The sequence below is a fragment of the Megalobrama amblycephala genome, linkage group LG2 (genome assembly GCF_018812025.1).
Source record: "Megalobrama amblycephala isolate DHTTF-2021 linkage group LG2, ASM1881202v1, whole genome shotgun sequence".
Lineage (NCBI taxonomy): Eukaryota > Metazoa > Chordata > Actinopteri > Cypriniformes > Xenocyprididae > Megalobrama > Megalobrama amblycephala.
The window spans coordinates 50499944-50517128 of NC_063045.1; the positions used below are offsets into that span (position 1 = coordinate 50499944).

General features: G+C 36.6%; 2 protein-coding genes across 2 annotated transcripts in view; one reads left to right on the forward strand and one right to left on the reverse strand.

Moving 5' to 3' along the window:
• Positions 1 to 771: 771 nt before the first annotated feature.
• On the reverse strand, positions 772 to 11075 carry vps11 (VPS11 core subunit of CORVET and HOPS complexes). The gene is made up of 16 exons (XM_048180633.1): positions 10888 to 11075; positions 10464 to 10612; positions 10207 to 10342; positions 8198 to 8361; positions 7869 to 8116; positions 7563 to 7764; positions 7179 to 7330; positions 6878 to 7064; positions 6637 to 6780; positions 6363 to 6560; positions 6090 to 6251; positions 3873 to 4006; positions 2477 to 2679; positions 2228 to 2399; positions 1578 to 1800; positions 772 to 1477 (listed from the first exon to the last, which is right to left on the reverse strand). The coding sequence occupies exons 1-16, from the start codon at positions 11027 to 11029 to the stop codon at positions 1310 to 1312; spliced, it is 2784 nt and encodes a 927-aa protein (XP_048036590.1). The 5' UTR covers positions 11030 to 11075; the 3' UTR covers positions 772 to 1309.
• Positions 11076 to 12438: 1363 nt separating this feature from the next.
• Positions 12439 to 17185, forward strand: part of hyou1 (hypoxia up-regulated 1) — a 13592-nt gene continuing 8845 nt past the window's right edge. Inside the window, exons 1-10 of the mRNA XM_048180672.1 lie at positions 12439 to 12758; positions 13645 to 13717; positions 14552 to 14645; positions 14752 to 14830; positions 14983 to 15137; positions 15236 to 15312; positions 15427 to 15608; positions 15780 to 15895; positions 16001 to 16187; positions 17130 to 17185. The exon at positions 17130 to 17185 is cut by the window's right edge and continues 79 nt beyond it. Coding sequence (XP_048036629.1) covers positions 13651 to 13717; positions 14552 to 14645; positions 14752 to 14830; positions 14983 to 15137; positions 15236 to 15312; positions 15427 to 15608; positions 15780 to 15895; positions 16001 to 16187; positions 17130 to 17185 — 1013 coding nt within the window. The 5' untranslated portion in view covers positions 12439 to 12758; positions 13645 to 13650. The remainder of the gene's footprint in view (positions 12759 to 13644; positions 13718 to 14551; positions 14646 to 14751; positions 14831 to 14982; positions 15138 to 15235; positions 15313 to 15426; positions 15609 to 15779; positions 15896 to 16000; positions 16188 to 17129) is intronic.

The following is a 17185-nucleotide window of genomic DNA, read 5'->3' on the forward strand; positions in this document are numbered from 1 at the left end:
GCATATGCAGCGTTATTAGTCCTAAAAGATTACTGATAAACCTGAAAAGCTCTCACGCACGTTTCTTTTGAATAAGAGACACTTAATGCCATCATTAGGTTTCACTCAGTCTGAGATATGGCAGGGAAAAAGAATAGAAAGTCTAAAAAGCATTATGTTGCTAGGAGGACATAACATTTACTATTTCACTGGCCTTTTCTCTTCATTTTTGTTTTTTTATCTGTGACACATGAAAATGGCTCAGGGGAAAAGTGCTGAGATTCATGATTTGAGTCACTGGGTTAAGCAGAGCTTAAGAAAACTGTCAGTAGTTTCACAAACACACTAAAAAATAAAACAACCCTCAACAATGACAATGACTAGACAGGAGAACTCTTCAGTTCACAGCAGGATCAACATTTCCAAAGTTTAGCCTGATTCAACAAATCAAGCCATGGTGCTTTTGTGAGTGAAACAGGTTCAAGTTGCAAAAATGTGATTTTAACCAAGTCTTCCAGGCACCTTTGAACTTTTTGGCAGTCATCAGAGAAGAATAAATTCAAGCAGTTCTATGAGCCATAGATATGCTCTTGAGAACAGGATGTGGTTCTTAGCACCTTTTCTTGCTGGTTCAGCTATTTAACTTAGCTTACAACTTTTCTAACCCCACAAATCATTTAGGCAAACCAGAAACTATTCTGTGAAGGTGTATATGAATGGAGATTTGAGTTGTTTTTTTAATATGCATCTTTTACACATATTTCCACATGCTGTGGCCTCTGCAATGTCAAATACTGTGTAAATATTTATTTTTTATTAATTCATGACAAATCTTAAACATCTGATGTGTAAGTTAATGTTTTACATTTATTAATCACACTTTTACAGGCATTCGATTATTGTTGATTAGCTGCTTTATCTGCAGTAATGAGTGGCTTTTTAAATATTATACATAAATTATCAAGGGATGCAAAATAAAATTGTGCAAGTTGTCTTCTATAGTGCGCCTGTGGCAGCTGGTTCAAAAGCTCGAAAAGGTCACGGTCCTGAAGTATAAGTTGTTGCATCTTACTGTCACCCACGGTGGTTTTGATATTTTCCTCTTTATGCTTATCTGATCTTTCAAAACTACACAGATGGAGAGATTTTGCTAGAGCTGTGATCTTGCTCTCAACTTTCCAGCCTATAAATAAATCAACACCATGAAGAGGAGTTGCAAGGGTTCATCTGCATTTGTTCCAAGGATGTTAAAGTAGTTTAGAGCTATTTCTGGAGTCAGATATCTGACCCTAGATCAGCAACTCTATTAAAGTGTACTCCAGTCCAGCTCTCAAACATTCCTCTTGGTGTTAATGAGCAGATCTCTGTTGAATTCAGCATCCAGATTCCCAGCTGCACTCTTTCCTCCGGGAGGATCCGTTATCAGAGTGAGTTTGTTAAACACTCCACGGCCAAAATAATCAGCGATGACTGAGAAGCCATCATTAGAGCATTTCAACTAAAAGAGAAAGGGGAGAAAAAGAACATTTCACTCTATTCAACGTTCATTTGCAGTATTGTTTTTTGACCGATTCTAACTGCAGGAGAAAAATCAGCACCTGTCTGTGGAAATGGTCATGCAGATCTCGTTTCTGATCTTGCGCACGTAACATGTCCATCACCTTCCTGTTCTCAGGGGTGCAGGTGGGGCACTCGGCCTCACTTTCAGCGAAGCTCTCTAAACAGTGCTGGTGGAAGGAGTGGCCACACAGGAAGTGCACAGATGGCAGCTCTAGCGGGCTGTTACACATGCTGCACTTGGTCTTCTGGAAGATCTTTGCACTGCAAAAGCAATGTGAGCAGTTTTTTTTTTAAACTATACATAGGCAGCATACTCTGATGCTTGATTTTGATTGGTCAATTATGGCATAAAAAAAATTGATGCCACTCAGAAATGGATGAATCAATAGGTGCGTCCCATTTCACATACTTGTGCACTATTCTATGCCGTTTTGTTGTATAAATATAGTGCGAGTAGTGTAAAATTATGCACTTAATTAACTGAAATACGAAGTGTGGAATTTTGGACACTTCATGCACTCAACTGTTGCAGCACTCCTTGCGTAACAAAGAAGTGGGAAGTGGCTATAAGACCCTGATGTCGAATGACAAAATAACCTTTCAAAATTCACCACACAGTTGAGCAAACGGTGCAGTGTATAAGTGTGTATAGTGCGTCATTTGGGGACACAGCTCTTGTTTCACTCACCAGGTTTTGAGTTCCTGTATCTCAGCACGTAAATGGGTCGTCTCTTCTCGATACTGTTGAATCTTCCTTTCGTCTTCCTCAATCTGCTGGGTCTCCCGCTCCAGTTTATTTATCAGGTAGTCTTTTATGACTGACAGAGAAGCTGTGGAATTATGGGCCAGAGTCTGCACCACTGCAACACAGACACACAGTCATATAAGGACATTCTGTCATGACCTTCCTTGAAGTTTTTTAAGACACATTACTCACCCAGAAGAGGAGGCATCAGATTGTTTTCATCAATGTGCTGTAGGACTTCACTAATGTAGGCCTTGCAGTTCTCTTCTTTACGTGCAAAATAGCCTAGCGCCTGTTCCCACAAACACACCTCGTTGTCCCCATATCGCTTACAGGCCTCCACGACTTTCCCATACTCTTCATTCTGCATGTGGTAATGCATGATCTGCTGGTACCTGCAGAAACGGACAGTTCTATCACTATTAATCCTGTGCTTTTATTAGATTAAAAAGGTAAATTGTAAAGTAAGTTTGCAGTAGAGCTGCATGAATAATTGGTAGAAGATTCAAACACCCACATAATCTTATTCCTAAATGTCAACGATTTGGATGTCTATTAAACTTCAAATCTGCATTGGCGCTGCTGCTGACTCAGAGGAAGCAGCCGGTTATCACGTATAGGTATGAAACAGCTTCATTAAAAACAGTCTTTTCAACATCACATTGTGGTTATGTCTGTTAGAAATATTCAAATTATCACAGACTGGGATAAAAGTTTATACTGCAGTTCAGATATTAACACGGATGTCTACGGTAACGATCAAAAGAGAGCAAATCTTTGAAAGTAACTGGAAGCTTCAAATAAAGATTGCCTTGTTTACACCGTTACACCAGTAGGTGGCGACAAGTGACTGCTAAAAATGTATTTGTCATTGAATCATTAGAAATTGTTTAAAAACACTGATTCATCCAGTATTGAAAGCGAAGTCTTTATGAGTGAGTCATTGAATCCTTCATTCAAACCAAATTTCTTAAATAATTCACTCGAATTAATTAAACTTTTTTAAATAGACTGCAGCAATTAACATTTTGTCAGAACCTCTAGTAAATTACATGCTATTTTGTTCAGTTGTTTGTTCAGAATCTTGGGAAATTCAGTTTGTAATTTTGGGCTGTCGTCACATAACGCTGTCCACCTTTTCTTTTTCTTTTTTTTTTTTTTAAGCACGGTCATGGAGATTTGTAATTTTATTGTGCAAGGCCTTTGGTGTCATCTGCTTCCTGTTATTTTACCTGTACAAAGCAGCCTTTTATGCTGCTTTATATTGCAAACTGGTGTTTGTTATCATAAAATTTTAATTCATTATCATAAACACATTGGTTTGTAGCACAAGTTTTATGCACAAGTTAAATGTTAAATAGTTTTACCATTTACTTCACTTTGCGATTTTTCTAGTTATTGATCTACATGTATAGCAGCTAATGAATCAGAAGTCTTGTACATTTACAGAAAATACCTCTCTTCTGTTTTGCAAAATAAGGTGGGTTGTATGTCTTTAGAAGACTTGTAGAAGTCATGTAGATAACTTTCATAGCACTTTCTGAGTACGACTGACTGACAGTGATGAAAATTGAGAAAGATCACTTACAGTTTGCCCTTTTCATACAGATACAGCACTCCTTCCTTGAAGTTGTGCATCTGGCAGAGCACCAGGGCCTTGTCAAACACAGTGTTGTCGCTCCTCAGAAGGGACAATGCTGCCTCCTGCAGGACCTTCTTCTTCTGTCACACAAAAGACAGAGAGATGAGTTTCCTATATGCTTTCACAACAGCAAGTGAACAATCCATCAGAACTGCATACTTATTTCGAGGGATGCACTGTTTCTGGCCAGTGCAAATAATTATTTTGATGTTATGGCTAATATTAAAATTCTATATTATCTAAATAAATTGAAAATAAACACTAAACAAACACTAATTTATGGAAGAGGATTAGGGCCAAGCAACAATAAAAAATAAAACCATCTCGAGATTAAAGTAGTTAAATTTTGAGAAAAAAGTCGAAATAAAATGTTGAGAATAAACTCGTTAAATTACGAGAAAAAACTCGTTAAATTTCAAGAAAAGTCAAGATAAAATGTTGAGAATAAACTCGTTAAATTACGAGAAAAAAACCTTGTTAAATTTCGAGAAAAAAGTCAAGATAAAATGTTGAGAATAAAGTCATTAAATTACGAGAAAAAAACCTTGTTAAATTTCGAGAAAAAAGTCAAGATAAAATGTTGAGAATAAAGTCATTAAATTACGAGAAAAAAAGTTGTTAAATTACGAGAATAAAGTCATTAAATTGAGAAAAATGTCATTAAATTTCGAGAAAAAAAGTCGAGATAAAATGTTGAGAATAAAGTAATTAAATTACGAGAAAAAACTCGTTAAATTTCAAGAAAAAAGTCGAGATAAAATGTTGACAATAAACTCATAATTTAATGAGTTTATTCTCAACATTTTATCTCGACTTTTTTCTCGAATTTAACAAGTTTTTTCTCGTAATTTAACGAGTTTATTCTTGTAATTTAACGACTTTTTTCTCATAATTTAATGACTTTATTCTCAACATTTTATCTCGACTTTTTTCTCGAATTTAACAAGTTTTTTCTCGTAATTTAACGAGTTTATTCTTGTAATTTAACGACTTTTTTCTCATAATTTAATGACTTTATTCTCAACATTTTATCTCGACTTTTTTCTCGAAATTTAACAAGTTTTTTTCTTATAATTTAATGACTTTATTCTCAACATTTTATCTCGAATTTTCTCTCGAAATTTAACAAGTTTTTTTCTTGTAATTTAACAAGTTTATTCTCGTAATTTAACAACTTTTTCTCATAATTTAATTACTTTATTCTCAACATTTTATCTCGACTTTCTCAAAATTCAACGAGTTTTTTCTCGTAATTTAATGACTTTATTCTCAACACTTTATCTCGACTTTTTTCTTGAAATTTAACAACTTTAATCTTGAGATGGTTTTATTTTTTTTATTATTGCTTGGCCCTAATCCTCTTCCGTACTAACTTTAAATTCTACAAGTGAATTTAAACATTATTGCAATGTACAGTATGAAAAATGGATTCATTTTGAAATTTGCTAAAGATTAAATTTAGTGTTATTAAACTATTGTTTTTAAAGTTTAAATGAGTGTTAGATAATAGCAATGGCAATAAAATGTAAAAATAAGTGAAATGAGCTTGCACAATTAGGTATCCAATATCAGCTAAATTTATGCCAATAAATTTGAAAAATTATTAATATCAGCCTGATAACTGAAATTGGACCAATATATTATGCTTTTACTTAAATGGTGCTGAGAGTACAGCACTTATAAAATTAGCAAAAATATGTAATGATTTTTGCAAGTAATGTAAGTAAATATTCAATGAGAGGTAGGGCTGGGCGATATATCGCATGCGATTGTCACGCGCATTTCGTCAGTAAAGCCGGTTCCCTGATTACCGCTAAATCGCCAACACCTGCTTTCAAATGGAGCGGCATTTAATAGACAGAGCCGTAGATCACTGACAAGCCACGCAATATCGCGTTCATTATCACAGATGAATCGCCTTCGATAATGAACATGATATTGCGTAGCTTGTCAGTGATCTACGGCTCTGTCTATTAAATGCCGCTCCATTTGAAAGCAGGTGATGGCGATTTAGCGGTAATCAGGGAACCGGCTTTACTGACGAAATGCACGTGACAATCGCATGCAATATATCGCCCAGCCCTAATGAGAGGGTGAGTATAAAGCTGCAGAGGCTGTCTATAATAACATAATAAGGCATGTATAGCAATTTTTTTTTTTTACCCCTGGGTCCTGCTCATGTGCCCAGTCCTGTAGTCTGAGCTCTAGTAGAGTGTCATAAACTCCCTCGGAAGAGAACGGATCCACCTCGATCATGTGTTCCAGGAACGCTCGCAGCTCTCTTGGGTTATTGGCGAAGACTGGGATGAACTCCTCTGAATTGGCCTGTAAACATTTTTTTTTATATAAAATGTCATTTTATGTAATGCTTAACTTGCTATGTTCTTCAGAATCTCAGATTATTTGAAGGTGCTATTGCTAATCTAAATAAATTACCTTGTTTTCCACAGGCCTGTCCAGACTGTCCCGGTCAGTTGAGTCTTTGCTGGGGTGGTAGTCAGTGCAGAGGCGCTTTAAGAGGATGGTGGTGCTCTCAGGCACATGGTGCATTAGTGTTTTACCGTAACGCTTCATATTACTCTCCGCCTGATCAAAAGGCAACCTTCCAATGTAGCGCAAAGCCTCCTGATAATTCTAAAAATGCAAGAACAAGGCAGGGCTTTAGATATGTGTCATAATTCATTTCATAGCATAAAAATGTTGTATTCACCTTCAAATCCTCTAGCTGGATCTTCAGATACCATTCATGGTGCATGTGTCTCTCTGCCAGAAACACGGCGTGACTGTGATAACCAGCCTGACGTAACACCTTGATGGCGATTTCAACATCGAAATGCACCTCACTTTCATTGCTCTACATTCAGACGGGGGATGCAGAGTATAAAAAGCACTGTTAGTGGTCAAGTCTTCATTTAAAAAGCCTAACTGAACATAAATCATTTTCTACAGACCTTTATGAACTCTTCCAGCTTGGAGCTGTCCTTCAGTTTGGTGTAACAGTTCAGCAGTAGAGTAGTGTGGTCAGCGTTGGCCAGGGACTGCCTGTGGAGGGCCTGTAGGTACGCTGTCAGGTTATGTATCCTCTGCGCATCCAAAAACTTACGAATTACATACGAGGGTTCGAGCTTCCCAATGGTGCTGAGAGAGACAGAAGGTCAGGATGTAGCCATTACTTGTTTGATTTGAGAAACTATTTTCTTATTTACCGTTTTAAATGAAATGTGCGAGTAGAAATCTCAACTGCACACCTACCGAATGTACTGTTGAATGGCTCCATCATGATCCCCTTTGGTATAGAGATGGTCGCCATAATGTCTGAATATCTCAGACAGACCATCATTGTCCAGGTGTTGACTTTTAGCCAAGTTAATGGCCATCACAAACAGGTTCTTCTTAAACAGCATCTAAGTAACACAATTAAGATTATATTATGAATAAATATTTATCATAAAGGACAATATTATGGACAATAATAATTGTGAATAATATTGAATTGCCAATAATAATCACATTACTATAGTTGTGAACTGTACATTTAGTACCCTCCCCAAACTTTTGTATGGTAGTATATATAACATTTTACTTCAGGTAACAAAAAAGTTTTATTTCCTTTAATGATAATAACACTGTACTAACCTCTAGCTTGGTCTGTGTGTCTTTTTCTTGCAGCATATACATCGTTTTATCCCTTGTCAGGACATAGAACGACCCCCATTCTGCCAGAACGTCAATGACATCATCAAACGCCGCACTGTAAGCGATGAACTTGTTGTCCAAGTCGTAAATGGTCAGGATGTGCTTTTCTGTAGGGGATGTCTGTCTGCTACCATAATCAGATCTGTACAAATGAAATTCAATAATATGAATGCATATAAAAGTAAAAATCTTAAAGCAAAAAAAATAATAATAATAGGCAATCCATGCAATACAAATGAGTCTTACTTGCTAGGTGACTTGTTATTGTGTGTGAGCAGCAGGAGATATCCTCTGTGCCACTGAGTTAGAAGCTTGTGCCCATCGAAAGCGAAGCAGGGTCCTCTCTCATCAGGCTGGTACAAATACACGCAGTCATCTCCAGCCACTATGAACTGGGAGTCCTGCGAGGGGTCTGTGAGCGCCGAGCAGCGCAGGGCGCAGCCGTGCGTGTCCAGGTCTACACGAGGGTACTCTTTCACTGACAACGTGTAACACTGTCAACGTAAGAATATGTTCAGTTCTGTATAATTTTCATCTGGTTTCATTACAAAGGCAGGATAATCACACAGACGTACCTGCACTTTTTCTAAAGTGGCGACAAACAGGTGTGTGACTTTGCCAGCCTGTCGGAAAGCCAGGCCTGTGATTGGACAGTTGCCCTCATGGAGGCTGAGAGTTTTACTGTGTCTGTCTCTGGTGATGTCACCCTTTGTCAGCACAACACTGCCATCTGTAAAACCTGAGCATTCAACATAGATGTTAAAAGCAACATAAAATCTAATTTGGTATTTGGGTAGTAACATCCACTTTTCATGATCCAATCAATTATTGTTGGATCAACTCTCTACCTACACTTTTTCCATAATAAATGTTCTGTTTCACTCTGAAATGCATCATATTACAGAAAGAAATGGGTTACTAATGCCATTCAGTGTTAACTTTAATCACTGAAATGATTCACATATTCAAAAGGATTTCAAGTTATATTTATGTATTTTTTAAAAAATAAATAAATAAACAAATTGTAAATATTATTAATTAGTAAACATTTTTTTACTTTTGCAACATTAAAGGGTTAGTTCACCCAAAAATGCTGTCATTTATTACTTACCCTCATGTCGTTCCACACCCGTAAGACCTTCGTTAATCTTCAGAACACAAATTAAGATATTTTAGTTGAAATCCGATGACTCAGTGAGGCCTGCATAGGGAGCAATGACATTTCCTCTCTCAAGATCTATTAATGTACTAAAAACATATAGAGTGGTTCAATATTAATAATATAAAGCGACGAGAATATTTTTGGTGCACCAAAAAAACCCAAAATAATGACTTATATAGTGATGGCCGATTTCAAAACACTGCTTTATGAAGATTCGGAGCATAATGAATCAGTGTGTCGAATCAGCTGTTAGGAGCGCCAGAGTCACGTGATTTCAGCAGGTTGGCGGTTTGACGCGCAATCCGAATCATGATTCGATACACTGATTCATTGTGCTCCGAAGCTTCCTGAAGCAGTGTTTTGAAATCAGCCATCACTATATAAATCGTTATTTTGGTTTTTTAGCGCACCAAAAATATTCTCGTTGCTTTATAATATTAATATTGAACCACTGTACTCACATGAACTGATTTAGATGTGTTTTTAGTATTTTTTTGAGATCTTGAGAGAGGAAATGTCATTGCTGGCTATGGAGGCCTCACTGAGCCATTGGATTTCAACTAAAATATCTTAATTTGTGTTCCGAAGATTAACGAAGGTCTTACGGGTGTGGAACGGCATGAGGGTGAGTAATAAATGACAGAATTTTCATTTTTGGGTGAACTACCCCTTTAAAGTGCAGTGATCATTTTTTATTATTTTTTTTTTATTAGCATTTTGGGGGGACTTTAGATTTTGATTTTTACTGTCAGTTTTGCCCTGAGCCCCAAATAATTTCTGGCCCTTTTAAAGAAACAGGGACTAACAATTGTGATGGTGTTATTTTAGTATCACTGAGATACTATTATAGTTTTTATTAATATTTAGATTTTTTTTTTATTTTTATATTTTCCATTTTCATTTTAATCTGTTAAAGTTTTAATAATTTTGTTGTTTTGTCATTTTTTTTATGTCTATATAGTTTGTTTTTTATTTCAGTTTTAGTTATTTTACGACATCAAGTTAAACTAAATGAAAATAAGAAATTATTATCTTTTTATTTCAAGTAATGAATTTTTTTATTTATTTTTTATTTTTTTAAATAGTTTTACTTTTAATATTCAACAATATTATTGATCCGACTGTACTGACACTGTTGTATGAGAATGGAACTGAGCTGGATGATGATGATATAATTTTTTGCAGAACTGCTTTATAGATGAAATTAACTAATTTAATAATTGATGCTCTTTACAATGGAATTAAATCAAAACTGAACTGACTTCAGCTGAACAACAGCCGCAATGCATAATTTTCCTGTTATCACTGTAAAGCCGCTTTGAAACAATCTGTGTAGTATAAAGCGCAATATAAATAAAGGTGACTTGACTTTTAGTTAACTATAATAATAATAACACTGATTTATGAATTAAAAACTCCTACCTATAGCCATGAAATTAAGATTTTCATGTACACTGAGACAAGACACTTCAGTGGGTTTGTTTCCAGGTATGGCGGGGAATATCCGGGTACACAGAGGACTGCCACTGTCCTTCTTATCAAGATTCCACACCTTCACCTGATGGGCAGACACATGCATGTATACACTCTCTAAATCAGCTTACATTTCTAAAGCACACACACATCAGCAGCACTTGCATTGACATGTAGCTTCAGCAGACAGCTGTCGTGAATCTTACCAGAGGATTGATGCCATGCTCATCCTGACCCACTGACACAAGGATGTTGTGTTGTTTCAGCTGGTACAGGTGTGTCACGCGCAGCTTGTAAGCCTGAAAGCTGGATAGCTGCAGGGAGCGGGTCAAAAACCAGATCTGTCCATCCATATGTGCATTACATGAGTTAAAGAAGACACTCACATATCATATACCTGAAATCGCTATTATAACCATCTAGAAAGTACTGAATGTTGGACTTATTAATAAATTCAAGGAAGCACGTACGTCTAGCATATGCAGTTATCCATTTTACAAAGCAGGCTTTCTGCAGCCTAAATTATACGATGAGTGATTCGACTATAATTATTATACACTTGGTATTATTGTTTAACAGTGTCATCATTGCTAGCTAGCCACAAGCATGACTTCAGCATTGTAAGGATATCTCCAAGCACAATATGTCCTCGACCTGAATCACAGGCTGATATACCCATCGGTAGTTGAAAATTTTTCCCATTTTCGCTCGGATCTTTCACCGTTTCTTTATCGAAAAACACAAATCGTCTCCACTGTAAGAACGCTGCCATTTTCCAAGCAGTACTTGTTTAGCAAAATCATGTGACTCACATCAGGATCATGTGACTACTGTCAGGAATTTTAGTCGCATTATTTTAAGGTTTGACACCATAGACTGTAAAAGTTTGACACACACAACAATCCATAAATCACCTTGATTTAAAAAAATTGAAATGTAAATAAATAATTTATGCTTTTTAAAAAACAATTTTAGTCGCATTATTTTAAGGTTTGACACACACAAGCCATAAATCAGCTTGATTTAGAAAATTTAAAATATAAATAAATAATTTATGCTTTTTAAAAAACAATTTTAGTCGCATTATTTTAAGGTTTGACACACACAACAAGCCATAAATCAGCTTGATTTAGAAAATGTAAAATATAAATAAATAATTTATGCTTTTTAAAAAACAATTTTAGTCGCATTATTTTAAGCTTTGACACACACAACAAGCCATACAGCTTGATTTGGAAAATTTAAAATGTAAATAAATAATTTATGCTTTTAAAAAAAACAATTTTAGTCGCATTATTTTAAGCTTTGACACACACAACAAGCCATACAGCTTGATTTGGAAAATTTAAAATGTAAATAAATAATTTATGCTTTTTAAAAAACAATTTTAGTCGCATTATTTTAAGGTTTGACACACAACAAGCCATAAATCAGCTTGAGTTAGAAAATTAAAAATGTAAATAAATAATTTATGCTTTTTAAAAACCAAAGTACACACCAAACAGAAAGTCGGAAATATTTTATTTAAATGTGCACTTTTGAAAGTTAGAATAGAATGACCCAAAGACATAATACAACAAAAAGTTAACAAGCGATACACGAACATTCACGAGCCGTTCTTTTGATTCGGATCTTTTCAGTGATTCGTGAACAAATCCGGTTCTTGAGTCAACAAAGCACTGAACAGGTTTAACAATTCATCTCGCTGAAACGAGAACCGTCTCTTTCTTATAACAATGGGGCGCAAAGTCAATTTCCTGTAAATATCAGATATGTTAAAAGCAAAACAAAACGCGCAGACGAAGCAGAGATGGTTTAATACATGTCATTTATTTTTTACCTTAATTGAAAAAACGTGATAAACAGAAATATGCCCTTCATACGGCTTTATCTGACCGTTTTACAACATATAACGTAATAAATGCAACGAATGGTAAAAGAATCAGTGTTTTGTATCGGTTCTTTGAAACGAACTGTTCAAAACGAACCTATTCTCGGAAAAGATTCGGACTCCCATCACTAGCATCAAAAACTACAACTTGTCGCACAGCCGTTGTGTTCCCCTTTTTAACGTGGACCAATCATATCCATGCTTACTTACACGACTGACCACTCGCGCGCACTGGTTGGCACGTGGACCAATCAGCGCTCTCCACTCAAGGGTAAAGGGTGGGACTAACGATCGTAGCGATGAGCGCTTCACTCGGCGAGCAGCGAGTACTGTGGATCCAATGAGATCACGCCGCGTTCCGGGCCCAATGTGTTAGAACAAGCCGGTGATTGCAAGAGCAAAATCAAGCAAGCGAGGTGGTCTGGTCACAGAGCATTGCTGGTTAATGCAATCGTCTTGCCATTTGTAAGGAACTAGATAATAAGGATCAACACAGGAAACTTTTGGTTCATAATTAGGACAGGATAAGCGTTTCTAAATATTGTTGTTCAGGTGTCAAGAGGGATTTATCAGTCAATAAGAACCAGTATAAAACTTGATCTGGCAGAAGGTAAGTGCCATGCCATCACTTTCTTTGTTAGAGATGTTTGGGATCATCTGGGTGGTTGCTTATGTTCATAGATTACTCTATAGTACATTTAGCAGATCATCAGCTGCGTTTACACATGTTTTAGCCCGTTTAAAGAAGCAGTTGTAATGTTTACTGCACATTATCAAGCATTGCAATGACAGTTTGACATGATGCTCAGCACTGTTAGGATCAGACAGCCTCAGTAAGGCTTACGTCACACAGGCTGTGCAACTAGAAGTTTCCTCTTTGCATTTTTGAATCAGCATTGAAAATAGTCAATCGAGGGAGACAGTCCAACTTTTGAACAAATATTAAGTACTGTTCCCTTGTATTCTGTATCCACCTGGTCCCCTAGTGTTTCTATTAAGCAGGAAAGCTCTACAAAAGTGCTGTTCCTGAAGGATCTCCCAAAACATTTTTGATGTGACACATTTCAGGGTTTGTGGTTCTCTAATAAAGAACTGAACTGTTAAATCAGGTGTGTTTGATTAGGATGACATCCAAAATGTACTGTTGGGGGCCTCCAGGATCTACAGTATTGAGATCCATGTGCTCTCAGGCTTTGTCTCAGACTTGTGGGTGAGATCCCATCAAATCAGCATGTACCACCACACCTGTCACTGGCCGACTATCTCCACCTACATATCCATATATGGCACTCGGGCAGGTTTTCATATCAGGGATGTGATGCAATACTGTCAGTTCTAGTAATAATCTTGACTTGGACATGATGATTTGAGGGAACTTGTGTGCTTTTGATATACTTTCTTGGTTTATGGTGCAGACTTGTCACAGTTGCAGTTGTGTCTTTTAACCTACTTTTAACTTGCATGCTGTTGAACCAGTCTTTGTATCTTGTCTGCAGGTCACAATGAGGGAAAGGCTGTCGTTATGGGCTGTTTTTTGCCTAATCGTAGCATTCCTGCCTTCTCAAACAGGTAAGCATCATATAAAAATTATGATGTTCCTATATTTGCTGTATGTTTCCAGTGTTGATGTTCATCAGGATGAATTTAAAGGCCTGTTCAAACCAAGAATGATGACTATAACCATATTTTCCATCCACACCAATGCTCAGTATCGTTCTGTTCTGTTTATTACAAGCACATGCTGCAGATTTGTGATCTGTTGCTTTAAATGCTTGAGCTCTTAAAGGGATAGTTAACCCAAGAATCTTGTCATTTACTCACCATCAAGTTATTCCAGACCTGTATGAATTTCTTTCTTCCGCTGATGTTCATCAGTGATGAACACAAAAGATATTTTGAAGAATATAATTTACCAAACAATTGATGGGCCCCATTGACTTCCATAATATATATTTTTTTTTTGTTCAATGCTGTGGAAGTTAATGGGGCCCATCCACTGTTTGGTTACCTATATTCTTCAAAATATCATCTTTTTTTTTGTTCAGCAGAGGAAAGAAATTCATACAGGTTTGGAACAACTTGATGGTGACAGAATTTTCATTTTTGGGTGAACTATCCCTTTAAAAGCAGGATGGATTCTGATTGGCTGTCAAATGGATGTGAAAATGATTCAAGCTACATTGTTTGTTTCTCTGTGTCAGTATTGTTACAGTTGTGGTGTGAACTTTGCTATTCTTTTACATTTAAACATTTTTTTAAACCTATATCTTTATCGTTACAGTTATCGTCCTTGGTGTGAACGGGCCTTAATTCTATCAAGATGCATTTTTTTTCATTATAGGTTTCTTTTCTTTATCCCAGAGTGTGGAATTTCAGCTCTCTGATATTTTTTTTGTGTTGTAGAATCAGTTGCTGTGATGTCTGTGGACTTGGGCAGTGAATGGATGAAAATTGCTATAGTGAAACCCGGTGTGCCAATGGAGATTGTATTAAACAAGTATGTTTTAGAACTAAAATGAACAGATATTGTCAAGTGATTTAGATTTATTAGTTTCAGACAGCAGTTTACGCCATTGTGACATTTAGCTTCTTTTTTTGTGCAGGGAGTCCCGGAGGAAAACTCCAGTAGCTGTGTGCTTAAAGGAAAACGAGAGGCTTTTTGGAGACAGTGCTTTAGGAGTGGTAAGTCTTTGTACTCCATAATACCTTCCAGGAACATGGATTAAGGATGTAAATAGTCCATTTTGAATTCATGTTGACTTATACAATTCTGAGTAGCATGAAAAACATTCCTTCAAATTTTCTTCATCTCTAGCATACTTTAATCATGACAGGCTGTGAAGAACCCCAAGGTGGTTTACAGATTCCTCCAGAGCATTTTGGGAAAGACGGCAGACAACCCACAGGTGGCGCAGTATCTGAAACACTTCCCTGAGCACCAGCTGCATAGAGATGAGAAAAGAGGAACCGTTTATTTCAAATTCTCAGAGTAAGTATTGAAGCACATGTAGGTACGTGAGCTGTAATCGATGTGTTTTATATTAACATAAATTCATGTCTGGGAATTTTTCTCTATATATTATCCAGAGAGATACAGTATACTCCAGAAGAACTTTTGGGGATGATGTTGAACTATTCTCGAATTCTGGCTCAAGACTTTGCAGGTTTGATTTTAAGGAGTTTTTTCAAAAAGTTCAGCTGCCTTAGTTTTTGCAGGTTGGTTTATTTGAATCGACTGGTCATTTTTTTTTTTTTTAAATTTGGTTTTCTCCTAACAGAGCAGCCCATAAAAGATGCGGTGATCACAGTGCCAGCCTATTTTAATCAGGCAGAACGCAGGGCTGTCTTGCAGGCTGCTCATATAGCAGGTCTAAAGGTCCTTCAGCTTATCAATGATAATACTGCTGTGGCTTTGAACTATGGAGTATTCCGGAGAAAAGACATCAACTCTACTGCACAGGTACTATTCATTTGGCCAACCAATGGTGTGAGTGCGTTTGGCCAGCAAATAGCAGTCTGGGAAGCCAGAAATTATGATTTTGTTGACACTTGTGATATAGAAATTAAGGGTTTTAAGTGGGATTTATGACAGTTTTTTGATATTAACTCTCCTTTTCTGTGTCTTTTATAGAATATCATGTTTTATGATATGGGATCGGGCAGCACAACAGCCACGATTGTCACATATCAGACAATAAAGACCAAAGAATCTGGTGCTCAGCCACAACTTCAGATCCGTGGAGTTGGGTTAGTCATGATTGTCTTTTTTCAGCCACGTTTGTTGGCCATTTCGGCACATTCAAATGTGTACGCATTACGCAAACATCTGACTGTCGCTTTTTTTATATTCAGCTTTGATAGAACACTCGGTGGCTTTGAGATGGAGCTGAGACTCAGAGATCATCTCGCCAAGCTCTTCAACGAACAGAAGAAATCAAAGAAGGATGTGAGGGAGAATCTGCGCGCCATGGCCAAACTCCTTAAAGAGGCTCAGAGACTCAAGACTGTGCTGAGTGCCAATGCTGAACATGTAGCACAGGTACTGGAAATGTTGAACTGAGTCGAACGTTTTTTTTTCTTTCTTTTCTTCTTCACCTTTTTTTATTTAGTTGGTCAAAATACAATGTTAACAATTTGCAAAAAGAAACGGCATCACGTGAAAATTTTCGAAAACGTTATTGATCTTATTGTGGACGATTCATCCATGAATGTTTTAATTTTTTCTAACCTCCTTATTTTTCATCAAAATATCAGAGACTTCTTTCTTGTGATTTATTCCGGTCTTTTTGTATGCTTAAAACCTGCCCCTTTCTTCCAATCAACTGCAAGCTCACATTCAGATCTGCCTTGATTTGAGTGCAACACCCAAAATTCTATCAACCGATGGATTGAACCAAGTTCTCAACATACAGTTTTGTTTTTTTTTCCCAATAATTCGTTTCATATGCATGTACATCACATTAAGTAAAATCTGTCACTGCTTTCATTTCTATGTGACTTTAAATTTGTGGAGATATTTCTAGGTCACTATTCAAATGTAAGCAAATTTGTGACATTGGCCTTGTGAACTCAGATGTTCTTGCTTCCACTGAGGCTTTGGATCATTCTCAAATGCTGAATCACATGGTCATCAGGTTTTACACAAACTTGTGGAGTTCATGCAGCTCAAGTGCTGCTGCCATTAAACCAAATGAGCAACAAACCAACTACTAAGACATTCATTCATTCATTCACAGTTAGAGTAATGTCAAATAGGAAAATGATCACTTTTTTAGGCACTTGGACCACACTCTATCTGCTAGAAGAAATGTTAATGCATTATATATGCCCACACTGGGTGGCCTTGGTTAAATGGGTGTTATCAAATGATGTCTGTTTCCTTGACACTGAGATTTGTTAGATCTTCATTATATGTTGGGAAAGACAGTTTGTATATTTTGGTTGTTTAATAATTTTTTTTTTTTTTTTTTTTCTTCTTCAGATTGAAGGTCTAATGGATGATATAGACTTCAAGGCAAAAGTGACTCGCTCTGAGTT

What these genes read in the sequence shown, in the direction of transcription:
- vps11 (XM_048180633.1), bottom strand. Translation starts at nt 11,029, where the DNA reads ATGGCAGCGTTCTTACAGTGGAGACGATTTGTGTTTTTCGATAAAGAA. An exon ending in TCTTAATTTCATGGCTATAG is followed by an intron (nt 8,362 to 10,206) that starts GTAGGAGTTTTT and finishes TTGAATGCTCAG; the next exon opens with GTTTTACAGATGGCAGTGTT. An exon ending in ATACAGGAACTCAAAACCTG is followed by an intron (nt 1,801 to 2,227) that starts GTGAGTGAAACA and finishes TTGCTTTTGCAG; the next exon opens with TGCAAAGATCTTCCAGAAGA.